Genomic DNA, 19,696 nt, shown 5'->3' with positions numbered 1-19,696 from the left:
GGGTCCTGAATTCAACTCTGAGCCAGGGAGCTTTCTGTGTGGATGTTGGTATTCTAAATTGTCACTCCCTCAAACCCCCTGCAATAGAATTGAGTCCCATAGACTCTGTGAGCATGATCTCTTAGTCCAGTCTTGAAATGTGTCTGCTTTCGGCTACTAGTATCTTTGGCCCTTCCCAGGACAAGCACCTTTCTGAAAATGAAGGATTAAAGTAAAAAAAATCCTTTTATATTACACTGCGGTTTGTTTTGCTACCTGTACCACATGTAAACACTATTTATGCTCAATACTGTACATTCACGCACTCTTGTTCAGCACCAAAAGAAAAGCCTTATTATTTAGATTTAGCCCAAAGCAGCTCAAACTGAAATCATGAATATGAGAAAGAATATATTATAAGAATATTCTGCAAGTGAGAATGGCCATAACAGCCATTAACGTAATATATTTACAGTATACAACATACACGCATGCATATATATGGTTTATGATAAAATATTTCATTACTTCTCAAAATAGTACAAGAAACGGGGGAGAAAAGTCTTATTACCAAGGCGTATAAAATGCAGAGAGCATAATATGTGTGTGGTGGATCTGCTTGGTTGTTTTTAAAGGCTCTGTAAATATGAATCAGTCATTAATTTCATTTTAAAATCACACACAACTGTAATACATATACTCCTACACCACAGTTTATTAATACAAAATGTGTGTGCTGTGTGCTCTGCATTTGACTGAGTAGACAGCATGAAACAAAGACTTTATTGAAGCCTGTCTGTGCTGTGTTTGCAGCCTTTACCTTTCTCTTCTACTCTCTTTAAACAGGAGCGTATTCATAGCCCGTAGCAAAGTCTCACCTTGGGGATTGTTCAGGCCGTCAGCATATTGCTTCAGCAGGTTTCAGCCAAACATTTGCAGGTCCTGAATAGTTTGGGAGTGCCTAGTGCAGTTCTGCATGAACACAGAATACAGATTTTTTATAGAAGCTTGGATGGCTCCCAGCATAAAGGGCTGTCAGCCTGTGATGATACAATGCCTTTATATAGAGAGCTGTCCAGGGTGCTGAAAAACAGCAATGAGAACATATTAGATTTCACGTCCGCAGGAATCTGGCACTGCTATGGTCTGAACAGATAAATCAGTGATACAGGTTGAACACTACTTCTTACTGCTTCCTATGCCTTTTAGCTGTAGTAGTCACTGGCTGCCTCTGCCGATATTGGCAAATTCAGCTGTTAAGTCATTGTTCTACAGCATCCAGCTGTAAACACATTTATTTGTGTTTTTTCATGATTCGTCTTGCGGCGCATTCTGTCATTTACTTTTTGTCGTGATAAGGCATTTCAGGACATTTATGTAAGACAGTAGACTCATGTTTTACATGGTATTTAGGTTCCTGACATAGTGTGTACACCCAAAATCGCATATAATCAGAAAACCCCCCTTAGACCCCCTATTCCCCTACCCTCGTAAGTTTATTAGTATGTAAGTATAGTTGAAACAGTAATACAGCAAGTACAGTACTGTACAGTATACAAAATAGATCAAATAAAATGTAATAATAATAAAATGCAGGGAATACTCACCATAATGTCCCAGTGATGATGAAAGGAATGTGCAGCTGATGACGACGATGATGCTGGAGATGAAGGGGTCACACACTCGAACCTTTACCTCTGTTCAGAGCTGCTCTCTGCTGAGATAGCTGGAGAGGGGTCTTCGGGGTTGGAGGCAGAGGCCAGCAGTTGGGTAAAGGCGTATGAGTGGAGGTGGCCAGCAGTTGGTTGAAGGCGTATGAGTGGCGGAGTATAGCAATTGGGTGAAGGCGTATGAGTGGAGGTGGCCAGCAGTTGGGTGAAGGCGTATGAGTGGAGGTGGCCAGCAGCTGGGTGAAGGCATATGAGTGGCGGAGGCCAGCAGCTGGGTGAAGGCGTATGAGTGGCGGAGTACAGCAATTGGCTGAAGGCGTATGAGTGGCAGAGGCAGCTGGGTGGTGGCAGGGCTCGTAGTCAAGGTGTGTGGGCTTGTGGTGGGGTAGTGTTGGGAGTGGTGACTCGGTGTCTCGAGAAGTCGATGTGAAGAACTGTCCTTCTTTACGTTTTAACTCATTGTGCCTTTCTTAATATGAGTGTAAATATGCCATCTCTGAGTGCCCGGTTAATTTTCGATGAGTGGTCCATTGATGGATTGTACTCTGAAATTAGTTCAGTCATCCGAGCTTTCTTGTCGACTGGCAAAATGTTTTAGTTTTTTCCCTCCAATCCATGGGGATTAGCCGCGCAATATAAGAAGCCAGGCTTGATCATACTGTATGTCTGACAGCATTACCCCGAAACAGCAACGTGATGCAATCGTTACACATCCATGCCTTGAAATTGGGGCCAGGTGTTCATGTTTCAAGATGTATGTGCGTTTGAGCAAATAGCCCTGTTTCGTTTGCATTGAACACTTGTTCAGGTCTGTTTCCTTTTTGTTCAGTTTTTTCAATCATTCCAGAAATCCATGCCCTGCTTCTTCACTTGCTGATGCTGATTGACCTGTTATTTTCACATTTTTCAAATTATACAGTACCACAGACTGAAACTATTAAGCCAGCCAGCACTGGCTTTAAACAGCACTAGTACTGTACATAGTTCGCATTTTGAATAATGTTCACAGAGGCTAAGCTCTTTTTCACGAATCGTATGCCCATCCCCTGGGAACATGCTTCTGAATCACCTCCTCAATCTACAAGCATAGGGACCTTATTATGCACATGGCTCATCAGGTTTCCAGTCTTTCCTGCAGCAGATGCACAGCTCTCACAAAACAGCCTTCTCTCTGTCTGTAATTGCACTAATCGAAAATTCATTCTCGCCATACTTACACTCCAAGCTGGTCACTGTCATCCCACCCCTTAACTTGTTAAAAATATGGATTTTTAACTCCAAATCAGGCACTTTTCTTGACTTCCTTTCCCCTTTGTATGCATTTTCAGTTTCCGAGGCACATTCGTGATGCCACACAGTAAAGAAAGCAACAGAGTGCAATAGGCTCTGTAACTTAGTTTCCAAAGCATAGCTCACATTCCTGCTGCGCATTTGTGAACTTTCCCATATTATTGGATTTTTCATTCATTTTTTTCATTGCCGACCACATATATACTGTCCAAATTTGCGTAAAAACATATAGCATAAAACAGGAGTCTACTGTATTATATCTTCATCCAGAACAAGTACTGATTTGTATACAGAGTATAGAACTGCAGCTACAAAATAACATTCTCTTTTTTTGCCACCTTGTTCTGTTGCTGGTACTTTACTGAGAAAAACGTTACCTGAGGTAGTGACAAACCTAGAAAAGGGGTTCCTTGTGAATCTTCCCAAGGAACGTTGGTCTGTTTTATGAAATATGTTACATAACACTGCCGGGAATACTTCTCTCACCACTACTTCAGTGAGGCCCCAGTACATGAACATTTTACATATTAAATAGTTTCTAATGGCACTTCCAGTACACTGCACCCCAAAGGTGACATTATAATGTCAAATATCCAAGCAAAGTTGTTTGCCGTCCATGTCAATGGATATCCTTTTCCCTGCTTTCAATCAGGGCACTTCTCCCACCCACTGTTGAGACAAACAACTTTGATATCATCTAATTAATACTAGGGTTTAAATCTCTTATCTCCATCCTTTCTTGGCCAAATGAACTAATATGATGAGCGCCTGGCCCTCTTGTCAGTGTTGTACTGAGACGGTGGATTTCATTTGCATCAGAGACGGTGTAATCACTTCATGCACCTGATGGTCTGTAGGGGTTACTACAGCTGTCAGTCTCACTGCTGCCTTTCCCCTCTCATCAGCAGTTTTTGTTTTGCTAATATATTGACATCTTAATCTTTGAAAAATACCAGGTTGCATCTTCACTAGTAATTACATTTAGAAGAATTAGGCCCTGACAGGTAATCACAGCATAAAAAATCTTCAGGAGTCAATTTACAGCATGCCAGCTGACAGGTATTGATAACAGATCATACAGCAGGATTCTGCATAGAAAAGAGTATTCCTGCTTTTTAATGATCTCATCTATTCATGTAAGGCTCCTTACCTTAGCTTTATTCAGCATAATGTTGTTCCACTTAAGGGATGTTATTTTTTTTGCAATCACGGCAGTAACACTGAGGGAGTGAAGGAGAGAAAATAGGCTTACGTGTAATCAGCAATCAGGCTTATTTATAAGCCATCGTGCAATTGATCCGAGAGTATTGTGGTTCCATTGCCAAATACAGTTCAGGCCCTTGCATCAGTTAACAGTGGATATGCTAAATTCTGAGTGTCAAGGCTGCCAAGACAGTTAAATACAGTATGTTGAGGACATTTTTTCACTCAGATTATAATTTGAACCTCTTTTAACACCATCAGGGGCACAGATCTTCAGATCTGCAGCATTCATACCACTGTTTTGTCTATAATCCTTCTGTAACAGATATCTGGAATGCACTGCATTCTTTATTACATAAACAGCCACAAATAGTCTGAAGCAAAAGGCCCCTGATCAGGTTATCGCATTACTCGGGCTCTCCTTGTTTCAGGAAAGAGCTGAGCCAGCAGTAACTCAGAAAAGGGTTTTCAGTCAAGTGGGTGTTTCTGTTCCTGTTGGGTTTTTTTTTTTAGTATAAATGCATTATTTCACAAAATCACAAAAGATACAAAACGAGCTGGAAATGAAGAAAGACAGCTAAGAAAGCATACTGCAAGTCTCACAACAAAAAGGCATTGTGTCTCATTTTCAATGCAGCATCTAGTCTAGTTGAGGCATTAATTATGTGGTGCATGCCATGAAGTTAATTTTTTTTTACAGAATGTTTGCAGTTCAAGTTTCTTGTAATATCTATTATAAGCAGAGTTTCTGCTTGTAATCCTTACAATCTGTATTATTTTTCTTTCTCTGCAGGTTGGCCTAATGTAGCCATTCCAGTCCTGGGGTTTCTGTATTGCTTCACCCAGATAGGAATGGAGTGGGACAAGACACATCAGTAACATGAGCCGCAAATATGTCTGTCAATTTTATGTTTTAATACAAAATTGTTTTTTTTTTATATCAACAAAGTCAGCAAACAGTACCGAATACCGAATATCAATAGTGATTATCCACTTTGCAAATGTTGTACATATTCATGTTTTATGCACTGCACAGTTAATTTGATATGACTGAAAGTGAAAAGAAATAAAAGAAAAGTTACAATAACCAATAAAAAGAGTAATTGAATTAATTGAAAACACAAACATCCATGGACATACATTTCAATCACAATCTTCTTCTTTGTAACCTTATGCCCCAGGTCAGATGTCCACAAAAGGCTTTAGTGAGAAAGAAGGTTAAGAGAAAGATCCCAGGTGTCAAGTGAGACAAGTAGAGATGACAGAACATGAAAAAGACCCTGTGGGACAGGTGACCACTCTGACAGGTGAGCACTATCTGCCAACACCTGGCCTCCTAGAGCTACTCTCCATTTGGGGTACAGAGTGAGACAGTACCGAGCTTTCTGATGGAATGATATATGACGGTAATAATAGATCTGATACCAAATGCTGCAAAAACAAGCAGGAGAAGGAGTGGGGAAAAATCAATGTTTTTAATTTCAGTTTGGTCCAGACATTATTTTTGTGGAGCCTGCTGTTATTGCATTCGGCATGTGGTGATTTGTTTTGTGTCATTTCGGAATTATTTACACCTGCGTACTGTAGGATGGCTACAGACTGACTTACCTAAACGCTTTGCAGCTTCTCACTCGGCTCACATATCTGTTTCATAATTCTAAAAGGCTAAGAGCACCTGTGTGGCACTAATCAGATTAGAGAGCAGGTCAAAGAAAAATCCCCTTTAATTACTATGGCTCCAAGCAAACTTACTTATTCAAGCTGCTAAACACTGTGAGAAAAGATGTTTTTCTCTCTGCTGCATGACCGTTTAAATCGCTTTAACTCAATTAGCCTCTTATTGACAATTTGTACCTTAATAATTTATGCAAGAATAACACTTGACAGATGTAATATTATGATTTCTAATGTTGTTCATCAATTATTATACAGCAGATGCTTTCTAGATTATAATAGATTATAATAAAGGTGTATAAAAAGTGTGGGTTTATGATTATGATGTAGGCAACATATGTAAAACCATTCCAGCCGTCAGTGTTGATTAATTTACCCCTTGATAAGGTCTTACTAGCTTTGTATTGTGTAGCACTGCCCAGAGCTGGACAGCCATTGGGTTCTATTTAAATTATCCACATGTGTTCAGAAGCATTTCCCAATAAACGTTCTTGTCCGCTTTGCTTTTTAGAGTATTTACCAGATTGTCGTACAGGTTCAATAATGTTAGTGTTTCTTTTCGCGGTATTTAAATAGTTTTAAACTTGACTTGTGGGTTACACAAATTTTTGAGACACTTGGCAACTGAAGAGGGAAGATTCTCAGGGGTACCCCAGCCCACTGCACTGATTAGTTTTCAGGTTCATCGAGATTACACTGAGGTTACAGCAGGAAAAGAGAAAATTCCTCAACATTACAATCAGGAAAGTTGGTGCTGGTGTCATCTTAACATTGTCTTGTTTATTCCCCCAGTGACTTGCAACTACCATCTGTGTAACTCTGCTGGTAATGAATGTATTATCTGCTGTCCCTTTGAAATTAATTACGGTGAATGTGAAGAGCATGTACTGTAGGGAGTAATGAAATACTATTAAACTGTGCAGTTTAGATTTAAAGACGGGTTCAAATTAAAATACACCATTGCTTCTGCAAAATGAGATTGGTGAGGATATGAAATATGGTTACTTTTAAATGTAATTTAAACAAACAAAAGACCCAAGAAGTTGGATGGATTATCACATTCCTGGAAGTGCCTGTAGGGATATTTGTAATGAAAGTTATTCTTTGGTTTAGTATCATGATCTTCCGCATGCTTGCAAAACGTAATTTTCTACGTAATTTCTCTCCATGATTTCTATGGTTAACGAACAGATGAGGGACGTGTGCTGACACAGTGACAAGACAGCCTATGGATTTAAATCAGGCTCCATAATAATAAATGCTTTGTAATAGACTAGCATCCCACTTTAGGCATCTGTGCCTGCTCACACTCCCAAGCAATTACAGGTAAACTGATCATAAAACAAGGGTTATATAAGCTTGAACCCTTTAAGTTACTATCTGAAGCCTCATACTCCAGACTTGCAGTACAAAGACTAAGATAGACTTAGATAGAGCTGAAGTGGGAATATTACAATATATACTGGAGTCTGTATACATATGTCTATGTGTGCTCATTTTAAATTGAAAATGATAAAGTGTTGCAATTAAAATGTAGGAATCAGAATAGTTCAGTTCACTGTGTTTCACTGCAATGTTTTTATTTGTCTTATTGTGCGTTTGTGGTAAGTAGTGACCATTGAGAAGGCATGCACTGATGGAGATCACTCTTTTCTTTTGTAATTTGTTAATCATCTGCGTGTGTTTATCACATCATGCATGCTAATATTGCATGACCTCTGACAGTATTTGTGAATATAATATGAATGGAGATTCATCTTTTGCAGTCGAGACATGAAGTCGACAGATGAATCAGGCGTTGGGTATGTATAACTGGTGACATACAAGCTGCATTTTGTATGCTTAAATTGCAGTGGATTTAAATCTCTTCTGTTATAAGCAACTTTCTTCATTAGTATCACTTTGCATGTCGAGCAAATGAACTGCAGTCTTAGTATGCATTTAGCCTACTTAAAATTCACAGAAAACACCTGTAATTCAGAAAATGGATTTACAATAACAGTGATTAGCCTGTTACTGAAACTAGTTAATGCACCAAAATGACAGAGGATGTGGCAATTCTTGTTTTGCATTTCACATGATAGTGACAAGTTTTCCCCTTGTACGTGGTGTGTGTAGGTTTTAAAGGGCTTTAAAGTGTTGATCATTCCTGGAGCACGTGCCTTGTCCATACTACTGCATGTATTGCATGATTCCTTGAGTGGTTTCTTTCAAACAACTTGTTTGTGGGTTAACTCTTCCTATTCTATATTATTGCCACATTTGTGTTGAAGATGTATAGTTCTCTAATGCAGTTCATTAAAAGAGTCGAGAGCTGCAGGATTACTCTTTAAAATTAAAAGCAACTTAGCTAAGGTTGGATTCTTTCTAAGACGTTTGTGGCATATTATACTGTAGACTTCCAATTGAAATGTATACGACACATAAACACCATACATCTTAAAACACACTTACCGTAGTAATTTCCTACGGCACACAAACAGTAGGGCATGGCGCTGCTTGCCATTGATCACCACTCCGTAATTAACAAACATTTTCTACATTATGAGTTCTCACTGCCACGCAGAGTAGCCCCAGGAGGACTCCAGCATAATGACCTGCATGTATTCATTTAAACACGATAGGAGATCCTGTTACTAGAAGGAACAGTAGCTTTACAGCCTCCCATCCCCTTCGTTTTCAGTAGCTTTCTGAATTTGCCACAACTGCAGGTGTTTTTCAGGGCCCACACCATGGTCCACCTCTGCCTTCTGCCTGGCTGCCAACCAGCACAAACCAACCAGGCCCTGAGCGTCATGAGGTGAGCTGTCGAGAGAACGATCTACAGCAGGAGTGGATTATCCTCAGGCTTCACGTGGGTGTGTTAAGTGGGTGTCTGGGTGGGGGGGGGGGATCTTGAGTCTTTTTGCAGTGTGGTCAGAACCTCCAAAATCACAGTTCACAAGGAATAACACCACCCAAGAATGAGGTGTTTTTTTACAGATGTTTGAGTGTTTCAGTCTTAGTAAATTTGGCCTCACCCCCCCATTCAGGATGAGAAGGGGGCAACTGCAGAGGTGGAAATTAGGAAGTGGAGGGAAACAAAATTGTAACAGAATGCAGAGAGACAGGGCTTGCGAATATGATTTATAGGTTTTTAAACGGAGGAAGTGACGTCAGGAATGATTACAATTGCATGCCTCCCATATGTTTGTTGTATTTATTGTGCAGAATAGTGTAGGTGGTCTGATATATGTAGTGTATGTTAAAGACAGAGTCTGAGACCAAGGATTTTGCATAAATCACTAAATATTAACCTTTGGATCTCAAGTATTTGCACATATATTTAGGGATTTTGTTAAATCTCTGGTTTCACACGTTTAACATTGCAAAATATGGAAAGTCTATATCATACAGCGTGTGGCTGGCTATGTGGAATATTTAGGTTGTTATACCTTGCATTGAGTTTTCCATGTACTGTATATACAGTAGTTTTCTATATCGCAAATGAAACATCTCTAAAAATCAAAATTTGGGAGTTTCAGATCTTCAGTGTTTTCTAATAAAAGCAATGTGGGTGTGACACGTGTAGGATACATCTCTTATATGCACATAATAAATGGCAGGTAAAGGATTCAGATTGACTCATTCTGCATTAAATGTAAGGAATGTTGCTGCTAAATGAACAGTTACATTAGAGTTACCTTCTGACAAAACTGTTTAAAATGCATTTTGGTCAAATGGTCTGTGACAAAATAACAAATACCTCTCCAATACAGGACAAAAATGAATCATGTATAAAATATTTTATTATTATAAATAAAATTGTACGTAACTTTACAAATACTCTTATTTGTGCTTAAAAGTTTTGTTACAGGAAATATATGAATACAATTACATGTGCATAAATCACATTGTGGTCTTATTTTTGTATCTTTTTAATGTTCTTTTTTTTAAACAACATTCCAAAACTACGTACAGTGCTACCTGGCAGCTTGAATGGCTGACCACAAAAATAGTTTCTAATTGTTTTTCTTCATTCTCCATGCGCACACATATGTATTGAAGAAATGCAACAGAAAACTCAAGTATTTTTGGTGTCTGACAGAGGAAAGGGATGGTAATAGATTTTACACAAAGCTAAATGCCGAAGCAGACAAGCAGCAGTACAGTTCTCTCGCAGGATGAATAGATGCAGTTTGATCAAGTTTCTTGTTGGTGTCTTTCATTCTGCACATTGTATGGCAGGAATTAACAATACAAAAATACTATAAGGAATAAGATGTGACTCTCCCTCAGGGAAAGTAAATGGTATTGGGTACATAGAATACCAACTATACCACAATAAGTGTCATGAAGAAAAATGATCTTTCCTTCATTAAAGAATACCACTAAATGTGTGGGAATTCATTATACAATGAGTATAAAGATATGACTGCAACAGAACAGTCCAATCCCAAAACATTTCTTTTCATTTGTTGGAAGAGCACATAAGCTACAGTCAATTCATACATTTTAGTTGGGCAAAGGCTCTATTAAACAAAACTAAAAAAAGTACTTATTCAATTTTCTGCATAGGTGGAAAGGTAGGTTTTGGGTAATTCTAACCCCGATGAACTCCCCAAAAGTCATCATTAATTTTATTTCCATATAAAATATGCACCTGGCTTTTACTTTCTTTTGAGCTTCTACTAAAGAAATGAACCCTTCTTTTCCCCAAAATTGTTTCAGTTTCCACACAACAGATAATGCTAAGCAATATTTATAACCACCAAGAGTATTGTGTCAGAGTCCAAGAAAGTTAACATTTTTTAGTTCAATTATAGGTCAGGAGCACGTTTCAACTGTGTTGTACAGTGAGGCTGTCAGCAACACAGAGATCTTTATCTCAGAAACTGTTCTGACAGCCCAACTATTATTGGACAATTCTACATCATGTCACAGACACACTCAAGAAAAATGTTTTCAAAAGCTATTGGTGACCGATATTCTTCATAAAGACCAACAATTGTCTAATACAAATCTAGACAATTAGCCTTATTTAAATACAGTGTAAGTACAATTATTAAAGCCATACTAATGAATAGGTCCAATTTTATATTCTTCAAACTCTAAAGTAATACAAACAAACAAAGCATGTTATTTGCAATAGATACAAAAAAAACACGACAACACTTCCCCAAATCCTCACACACCCTATTAAATTTATAATGGTGTTGATATGACCAAACATTCATATGTCGTAAAGAATACAGATGTGCACCGTTTTGCAATTTTAATCTCCGTTTCTGATCTTAAACATTAACTGTCCTATCCAGCAGCCCAGCAGATAGTGAGACAGTTCTTGCCCTTTTAACAAAGCAAACAGAACAGAAAAGCTCAGCCAAATCAGCAGGTGTCTGGACAAAACACTGCGTGCAACATTTGATGGGGAAGAGCCGAATAAGCAGGTCTTTGAAGTTGGAGCTTCAAATGGCTAAACTGACTTGTTGTGAACTCCAAAGGGCTCTGTGAAAAATATGCCATAAGGGCAGGTGAAAGTCTCACAATCTGTTCATGTTTGCGATAAACATAAATAAGCAAAGCAATAAATAAAATTTCAAAATGCCAATAGCAGGTCTTCTCTTTGTTAGTGTGTAAGAATGTCATTCTTTTTGGTTTTGACTACACCACAGAATAGGAACATAAAGGAATTGCAGACTATATTATTAACCTTTTGGATTAGAGGGAGTAAGGATTAATTACGGGTAATAAGATCTCTATTATGTTTCCATGTACAGTACATGGAATTTTGAATATGCTTTCGGTCACAAAACATGAAGAAAGCACAGAAAGGTGAAGAAGTTCCACAATTAAACAAATGAGATAGATATGCACTAACACCACAATTACACCTTGGGACTGTATCAGCACCAAGAAAACTGCAGGTTTTGTATCAGTTTCTTGGAAACCACTATTTTAAAATGATATCAACCTAAATAGACACGTGTAAGCCTTTATCTTGAATGTCTGCAGTAAGCAAAGGATGCACAAAGCTAAAGCTTAACCTTTGCCAGAGGTGGTATTGCAAGTAAATGATGTCAAACTGAATAAGAAATCAATTTAAACTTTGAAAAATGGTGTAATTGTTTTGGCTAAATGAAGTGCCCTAATTGTTATAAAGGAGTTCATAAAGTGCTATATGCTGTATACTGTAATAGGTTGGATCAATGCAATTATCTATAAATCACAAGTAATGGGTTTATTCCATGCTGAAAAGAGAAAAAGAAAACAACGTTTTGGCCGTGGAGCCTTCCTCAGGTGTGAGCAACTAATCTATCAACCCTGTCCAGATAAGAATTTGCACCTACAATTTATGAGACTGGTGTACTACTCCAAAACTGAACTTGTGTTTTCTGTCTGCTGGAATCCTGATGCACCCTCTATATGGGGGACTGATCCACAGCAGACAGACTGGACGGCTCCGGAGAGCTGCTTTGTTAAATCATATTTTAAACGCCATTCACCGCAGGTTGTAGTCATGGATTTACTGTATGTAACTCCTAAAGATATCTCATCACAGAGGAAAAGGAGTGAGAGGGAATATAAAATCATTCCAATCTGACGAGAATAAGGAACAGTACCGTTTTTGTACTTAGAAATTCCAGCTGTTTTGTATTGTCTGTAGATTCAAGGTCAGCAAACAAAATGTGTTCATCTACATTCTGAGTAGATACTACTGTGCGGTAAGTAAATCTGAACGACTCATTATGGACCAATGCAAGTCAAGGCCACAGGGAAAGACTTAACCATAAAAAGGCCCATATGGCATTAGAGCAGCCCGTGCTTTGAGATAGCACGATAGAGGCCATCTAGTGAAGTTCTGGAAGACCCATTTGCAAAATGTACCAGTTTGCCATTAGTTCCCTGAAGAGCTGTCGAAATTCCTTGGCAACTCACATTTGGGCATATGATTCCAAGGAGAACATTCCCAGCAAACTGCAGAGAAAACAGCTCAGGGACAGTATAAAAATCAGGTCTTAGAACACTATAGTGCAAAAAATGCATTTTGTTTCTTTGATTACATTTATTTTTCAGCATTGCCCTATGTAAACCATAGCAGACCTGCTTGGTTTCAGCAAGACTAGGACAATGGAAAAACTAGAGATCCATGATAAACAAGCAGCACGCCTAAGCTGTAGCTGCACTTAACACATGACATCTTTGAGAGAATACAAGGAGGTTCCTACAGAAACACACCACATGCAGCAAGCCAGTGATTTTACAGAGATCAGAGATAACTCCCAACACTTTGATGATCTGCAGACAAGGGATGATGTCTGAAACAGGATGAAGATCCTGAGAACTTGCTTATGACTATGAAGTTCAATTAAAAGAACAAAAGAAGGAGGGAGGGATTCTGTCTGGTCAAAATGAAACTAGAAGAAAACCAGAACAGATTTACATTAAGAAAATCAAGATAACAAAAAATGCAAACAGACAATTTATTGTTCAAAAAGACTCTAAAATTGGTCAATAATAGAAACTGCCTAGAGGTTGCTTTGTTAAATAAAAATAGAATTCTGCTCTGTCCGTGTTAAACTCTACAAAAAAAGACCCGTTAGAACTCAGATATACAGCTATCGTACACAGGAAACTGAGCAGAAACACAGAAGAGCTGTAATCCAGTGTAATCCCAGGTGTGAAAAAGCAGTCTGGAGGTACAACTACTGTACAGAACCAGGAGCAGCCCCATACTTAAATCACTCTAGTGACAGATACATTTATTTCATGTCTTACCTTTCTGATACATTCTTACAATTTCCTGCATTCGCAGAAACAATGGGTTATGCTCCCTGTGTGGTTTTCCTCACTGTCCATGCGCCTCTTCCAGGACAAAACTCACATTTCCACTCCCCCAAAAAATTACGAAAACATGTCCTCTTTGTCCGATTCAGGAGACACCGGCCTGGAGATTTCGAAAAGGTGCTGAGGCGAAGTGCGCGATTTCCGAGATTTGAGTATTCTGAGCATTTCGGCAAGCTGGCTTTCCAGGGCAGCCATCCGGCCGTTGAGGGCTTTGATGTCCTCTTTCAGTTCATGCTTCAGCTCCAAGATGGACGCCTGGATGGTGTGTTCGGGGATTGGATAAAAGGTATGTTTGACCTCTGCCTGGACAGGGCTCCTGTCCTGGGGGCTTCTGACTTCTCCGACGTTATCCAGACGCAGGTCACTTTTTGTGATGCCGCTGTCGCAGGAGTCGGTCTTCTTCAGAGACGTCTCCTCGTGAGATTTAGTTCTTTCTGGCAGAGTCTCCATGGATTCGGCCTTGGACACTTTGTTCCAGTTGTCTGCCTTTCCCACCGAGTCTTTGAACTTGTTCCAGCCCTTGCCTTTCGCGGTCTCCGCCGACTTGCTGCCCGCGTAGCCGGAGACCGCCGGGGCCTGCAGCTTCGCCCGGTCCGACGCGCCGGAGGTGGAGGCGCCGGCCGACACGGAGGGGACCGGGGTGGCGGGGCTCTCGGTCACCGTGACGATGCTGGTGGTGGCGACGACGTCCTGGGGCGACGGCTCCACGCAGATGGTGCCCTTCTCCACATCCAGCTCGTCCGGATCCTTGAACCTCTCGGCGGCCAGCCTGGCCTCCTTCTGCTGCCGGAACCTCTGGAACAGCCTGCGGACCGGGTGGTCCGGGGGGAGGTTCAGGGGGGCTTCATTCTTCCTCCTCAGCCGCTCCTCCTCCTCTCTTTTCACATCGCTGATCTTCCGGAACACAATCTATAGGGAACGATAAAGAAACACCATTTCGAAAAGTGTAGGAACGTCTGGTTAAAAAGCCATTGCAAACACAAACAACTGACAAACCACAGAAGAATTAGATAAGTCTCAAAGTGAGGCTCTTCCACATTGTTTGCAATTTGACATTTTTCTGTAAGTGTCCTGTAACAATGATTAAAATTAATGTTAAGTTCAACATGCTCTGTTCCTTCCAGGATGCCCAATGTAACATTCACATCCTTCAGCTAACACAACAATTTCATAACAACCCGTAAAATAATGTTCTTATCTGCTGCATTACTTGTCATGCATGTTGTCATGATACAATATTGATATAGATTTCCTAATACTTTCACACCTCCAATAACTGCACCTTAAATTGGGTAGATCTATAACAGAAATAATAATGTGACATAAGGTTGGGTAGAAAAAAAATCTGTTTTTTTAGGCTGGAGTGGAAAACGTTTGAAAAATTAACCAAAAACACCAGAAATGAATGTTGACTGCACTGCTGAAAAATAAGGTACAGTAGCTCTAATTAAAAAAAAAGTTAAAAGCTTCATAAGAATTGAAGACAGCAATACAAATGCTTGGATTTGTTACCGGGAACACAGAATTGAAATCACGTAAAACCAGGTTAAAACTGCACAGTGCCTTAGCTAGACCTCAGCTGGAACACTGTGATCAGTTTAAGTCTCCAGGCTATAAGGAACCTTGCTGCACCAGAGGCAGTGTAAAAAGGGAGCAGCCAGACCCATTTCTGGTCAGAAGGGAATGTCACACTTGCACTGACTCAAGGAACTGAATCTTTTTAGATTGGAGATACTGTGCATTCATCCAAAGACAGAAATCACTAGTAAAAGCGTTCACATCTTTTCAGACCAGTGTTAATATGAAGGTTGATGCCATACACATTATATACAGTAGGATTAGATTTGTCAAAGCTGTCTGTGATGCTGCCATCAATCCATTTGGCCAGACCTGAAAAGCCTTGAAAACAGAACTGCAGTATCAGCCATAATCAGACCTCTTGCTGAACCCATCAGACCAGAATGAGAGTAGATGGTAAATAACTTCATGTTCTTAGAGCTGAATAGAATTATCTGTGGATCTCTGAAGACAATTTAAGTGCTTTACTCAGCAATGCACATGTACCCATCCTCCACGATCGGCTTCTAAATATAGCTCAGCTGGTCGGTGTCTGCTGCCCTGTTTTTAGCCTCTTACCTCTTAAAATGCGCCATTGAAAGAAAACCACTTTAATCACAAACGTCGCATTAATTACTCTCTTGCGTCAAAGCCCCCTCTGCCTGTTACAGATCATCGTGGGGCTGTAGCACGGCAGGTGAATTAAAGAGAAAGAAAAACTACGTGATCCTTCTGTCACCCCACAAGCACAGAAGTGCTAATTATTGCAATGGTGCATTTAAAATATATACATTTCCCCATGAAAGCTTTTTACTTTATTAACTCCCCCTCGCTGTATTAAGTGCAAGTTATTACAGACTATTAGTTTTTTTACAATTAAAAGGGTGAAGTGATGTAAATTAATTTGAAATTAATTAAAGACCTGAAATATACCAACAAACAGTTGTTGCCGTTGTTGCTGCTATAATAAAAACTGAACAGAAACTCTTCTCCCTTGAGACTATGAGACAAGGAACTCTATATCGGAATACCAATGTCAATGTATATAGGAGGTATATAGTTCTTTTTTTAAAAAGTGACACACAAGGGCCTTGTCATAAGTCTCTTCTGAAATAGTAACAGATTCACATGGCCTGTCACAACTGCAACAGCAATTTACTTTTCAGTTGCCTTTTATATACTGCACCTTAGGCTCCCTTTATAGCTTTCCTACCCCTGTTGATTCATGTACATCCAGCAAGGCTGCTGCACACCAGTTATCCATCCTCATGTGGCATTACTTCAACCACAATTACTGTAGCAGCCAGGGCAAAATGAAGTCGACAGAATACCAACAGCTGAAATTAAGCAATTGCCAGTGTTAGTGACTTATTCACTTCACCCATCTAGCTAGTACACTTTATACGTACTTTCCAGTATATAAAAATACTTTTGAATAGGACGGTGCATTAATTGCTGCAATATTGCTGATCCAAAGCTGATCAAACACCTTCCCAGAAGGATGCCAATGAATTTATACCAACAGCACACCTAGTCCACTCTTCATGCAAAGAAACCATCCCTCCCTAAGTCCTCAATTAGCTTCATTTCCAATGGTGCCTTCAACTTCTGGACTCTAGGGCTGATCTTTAAGGTGCAAACTACAGTGGTGCAAACTCTTAGAAAAGGTTTAGAGTTGACTTTTCCCATGTACACTACCTGTACTTAGGCTTATAGCAGAAACCTACCATTTGCCATTCTGGTTATTGATTGGCCACCTGTAGAATGTCTGCAGTCAGTGTTCTTTGCACTGTGACATTCACTTAAGACATTTTAGCAGCAGGTCAGTTCTTTTCCTGGCTTGACTTTATTTTTAGTAGAAGCCTGTTGATTCTGAATCTGAAGGGTTTATGCCCTCTCTTCCAAAAAACATACCCTTGAGAACACTTACAAAGGAGAAGAGGCGATTCAGCCCTTCCAGTTCTGTTTTTAGTTAGTAGGTAATTGATCCCAGGATCTCTTCCGGCTGTGTCCTTAGAGAAACCAGGGTTTCGGCTTTAGCGTCATGGCTGGATAGCTTGCTCCCTCAACCCTTTGGGTGAAGAAGTGCTCAGTCTTACATGCACATCCACTCATGTCCTCAACTTCCACAACATGGCTGGGTAGCTTCTTCCATACTCCCAGTTGCATTCCTGGGATTTGTTTACTGCGTTGCGGCAGGAAGGGAAGGGCTATGGAGGTCACTAACAGTATTTCAGTAACACGCCCTGTCTCACCATCAACGAACCAGGCTCCCAGACCAAAAGACCGCTGGCTCAGCGCACTCCTGTCTGCCGTATGTCTGTTCCACTTGCCCTCAGAGAAGAAAAGCAGCAGTACCCCTGCCTCAGCTGTCAGTTAATGTTAGCTGGCATTCTGGGATTCATTCACTAAGACGATTATTTTTTGCAATGCACTGTTTTGGGGAAAAACGTTATGCAGACAACACAATGTAAATGTTTCAGAGAGTGCTCATCTCTAAAAATAATATGAGATCCTGCACTGGGAATAGAAAAGGATAGCAGACCCCCTTGTGGCATGGAACATCATTAATACTAAATAATTTGGGGTTTACAAACCCACATCCCTCTGAAAGCAATAATAGTATATTAGAAGATTTGGTCCAATTATGATACTTGCTGCTAATAAGAGTGTACTCTTTTACAATTTTTGTAAGAGGTTGTGAATTTAATAGAATCCTAAATGCTGTATAAACCTCTCTTTATTTTAATCCTTTACACAAGGTAACCACACCTGATCAGACATGGAGATTATGTACTTCCTGTCTCTTTGCTAATTGTGTTAAAAGTGGGAGTTTTCAGTGGAGGGATTAGCTGAACAACAATGCTAATCGGCTCAAATTCTACATTTGCAATTCGCAATGTTTTCAAATTTCATGGTGTTAGATGGGTACCAATTACAGGATGACGATAACAATACTGCCGTCTGAAAGTAGAAATAAGCTCTATATAGCCCTGGAAATAAAGCAAACAGAAAGCAGTCTAAGTGCTACTATTTATCTAATTGATTAATTAATTTTTGCTTCTTACACACTTTGGAAACGTGTTCAAGGAAACACGCTAAGATTTATATAGTACTGGACAACTCCTTGCATACTCATACACACCAAGCACAGACCACTACTGCTGTCTACTCCAAGGATGGCTGATGATTATCAGTGCAATGTCTCCTTGCATCACAGAAATGGTCCAACCTTTTTTCTGAGTGTATAAAACTAGCACATTGCCTTCCCAATCCCATACTCTCAGACCCAGTGCTTTGCGGCATCATCAATGGATAGGCATTCCAAGAAAAGATCGGCAAGGCGCTTGTATTCCTTGCGAAGGAAATGAGGCTAAGTTTTTCATTGGTTACAGTGTTTTCACATGAATGGTTTCTGTGGTATTTTTTTGCCAAATGTCTTCAAAACTGCACTGGGTAAAAGGTCCTTCACAGGCTAGGCCAGTTCTTCTCCTGGGAATGAAAGAATGCAAGATGGGCTGAATCTCTCACAGGTGAGCTTTCTGATGTCCTTAAGGAACATTATGGGAGCATATGGGATTTCCGAAGTAATGCAAGATAGACAGCAGGCCAAGAGAGTACTCCTTCTCCATAGCAAACAGTTCGAGAAGAGGTCTTCATACTGTCCCTCCCAGGGAAAGCAGGCCCAGGAAAAACCCAACATTTCTAGCTGCAGGACGGGTCACATGCATCACATGCCTTTTCCTAATTACCAGGTTAACTTGGAGTTAGCAGTATTCTTTACCAATGCACCCACACATACTGTAGGGAGATATAAATAAAAACAGATTGTGTTAATATGCAAATGAAATTGCCATGACCATTCAACAGCTGTTTGTGGAGTTATGAGCCCATCAGTGTGGTTCGACAAGCACCATTTAGACATCTATAAAAACAAAATCTATTAGGAGAGAAATATCGGGTTCTGGTTGCTTGCCTTGCCTTTTAAAGCTGTGAAATTTAAAGCAGGGCAATTTAATCTGAACCTTTATCACAGTTCACAGGGATGTGTTTCTTTTAACCCTCAGTTTAGATACATACACACAGTACTAAATATACAAGTTTACACAGAATAGCTAAGAGTAATAACATGAGAAAATAAAGAGGTTTAGGGAAACTCATTGTAAGTTATTAAGATCTATTAACTTCATGCATTAGGTAAAAATAAAACTCTTAAATTCTCTCAAGGTCTATTAAAAAAGCATAGCAATGCATACTGACATTAGCTTTATTACAGATTTCAACAGGTTATTATAGCCTGTTGACCCTTCTACATGTTTTTAATCTTATAGTCAACAGATTATAAATGGATAAAACTTCCTAGGACCTTAACTAAAGTGAGCAACTGAGTCTCTAGTTTTGCAGGAAGAAATGAAACCTCAGCAGATTTTTGCATATAAGGTATGCCATATCATCTACTTATGGACTGTCATGCCACATGAGGTTAATCTGGTATC

At 39.7% G+C, this 19,696-nt stretch overlaps 2 protein-coding genes and 1 long non-coding RNA gene across 8 annotated transcripts in view; 2 read left to right on the top strand and 1 right to left on the bottom strand.

Annotated features, from left to right (window-relative positions):
- Positions 1–5,239, top strand: part of hhat (hedgehog acyltransferase) — an 88,598-nt gene extending 83,359 nt beyond the window's left edge. For all 5 annotated transcript variants that reach the window (XM_088609525.1, XM_088609526.1, XM_088609527.1 and 2 more), the window contains one exon: positions 4,936–5,239. In XM_088609525.1, the coding sequence (XP_088465651.1) occupies positions 4,936–5,021 (86 nt within the window). In that variant the 3' untranslated portion in view covers positions 5,022–5,239. The remainder of the gene's footprint in view (positions 1–4,935) is intronic.
- Positions 5,240–7,624: 2,385 nt separating this feature from the next.
- Positions 7,625–14,748, top strand: LOC148646052 (uncharacterized). Its single transcript, XR_015927852.1, has 3 exons — positions 7,625–8,670; positions 13,733–13,929; positions 14,161–14,748. It is a non-coding gene; the product is annotated as an uncharacterized LOC148646052 (long non-coding RNA).
- The window catches only part of LOC148646051 (voltage-gated delayed rectifier potassium channel KCNH1), a 109,828-nt gene continuing 99,718 nt past the window's right edge, over positions 9,587–19,696 (bottom strand). For both annotated transcript variants that reach the window (XM_088609522.1, XM_088609523.1), the window contains one exon: positions 9,587–14,552. In XM_088609522.1, the coding sequence (XP_088465648.1) occupies positions 13,701–14,552 (852 nt within the window). In that variant the 3' untranslated portion in view covers positions 9,587–13,700. The remainder of the gene's footprint in view (positions 14,553–19,696) is intronic.

This window comes from Lepisosteus platostomus, chromosome 17, assembly GCF_059453375.1.
Source record: "Lepisosteus platostomus isolate fLepPlt1 chromosome 17, fLepPlt1.hap1, whole genome shotgun sequence".
In the NCBI taxonomy this organism is placed as follows: Eukaryota; Metazoa; Chordata; class Actinopteri; order Semionotiformes; family Lepisosteidae; genus Lepisosteus; species Lepisosteus platostomus.
This window is presented reverse-complemented; position numbering and strand designations above follow the sequence as displayed.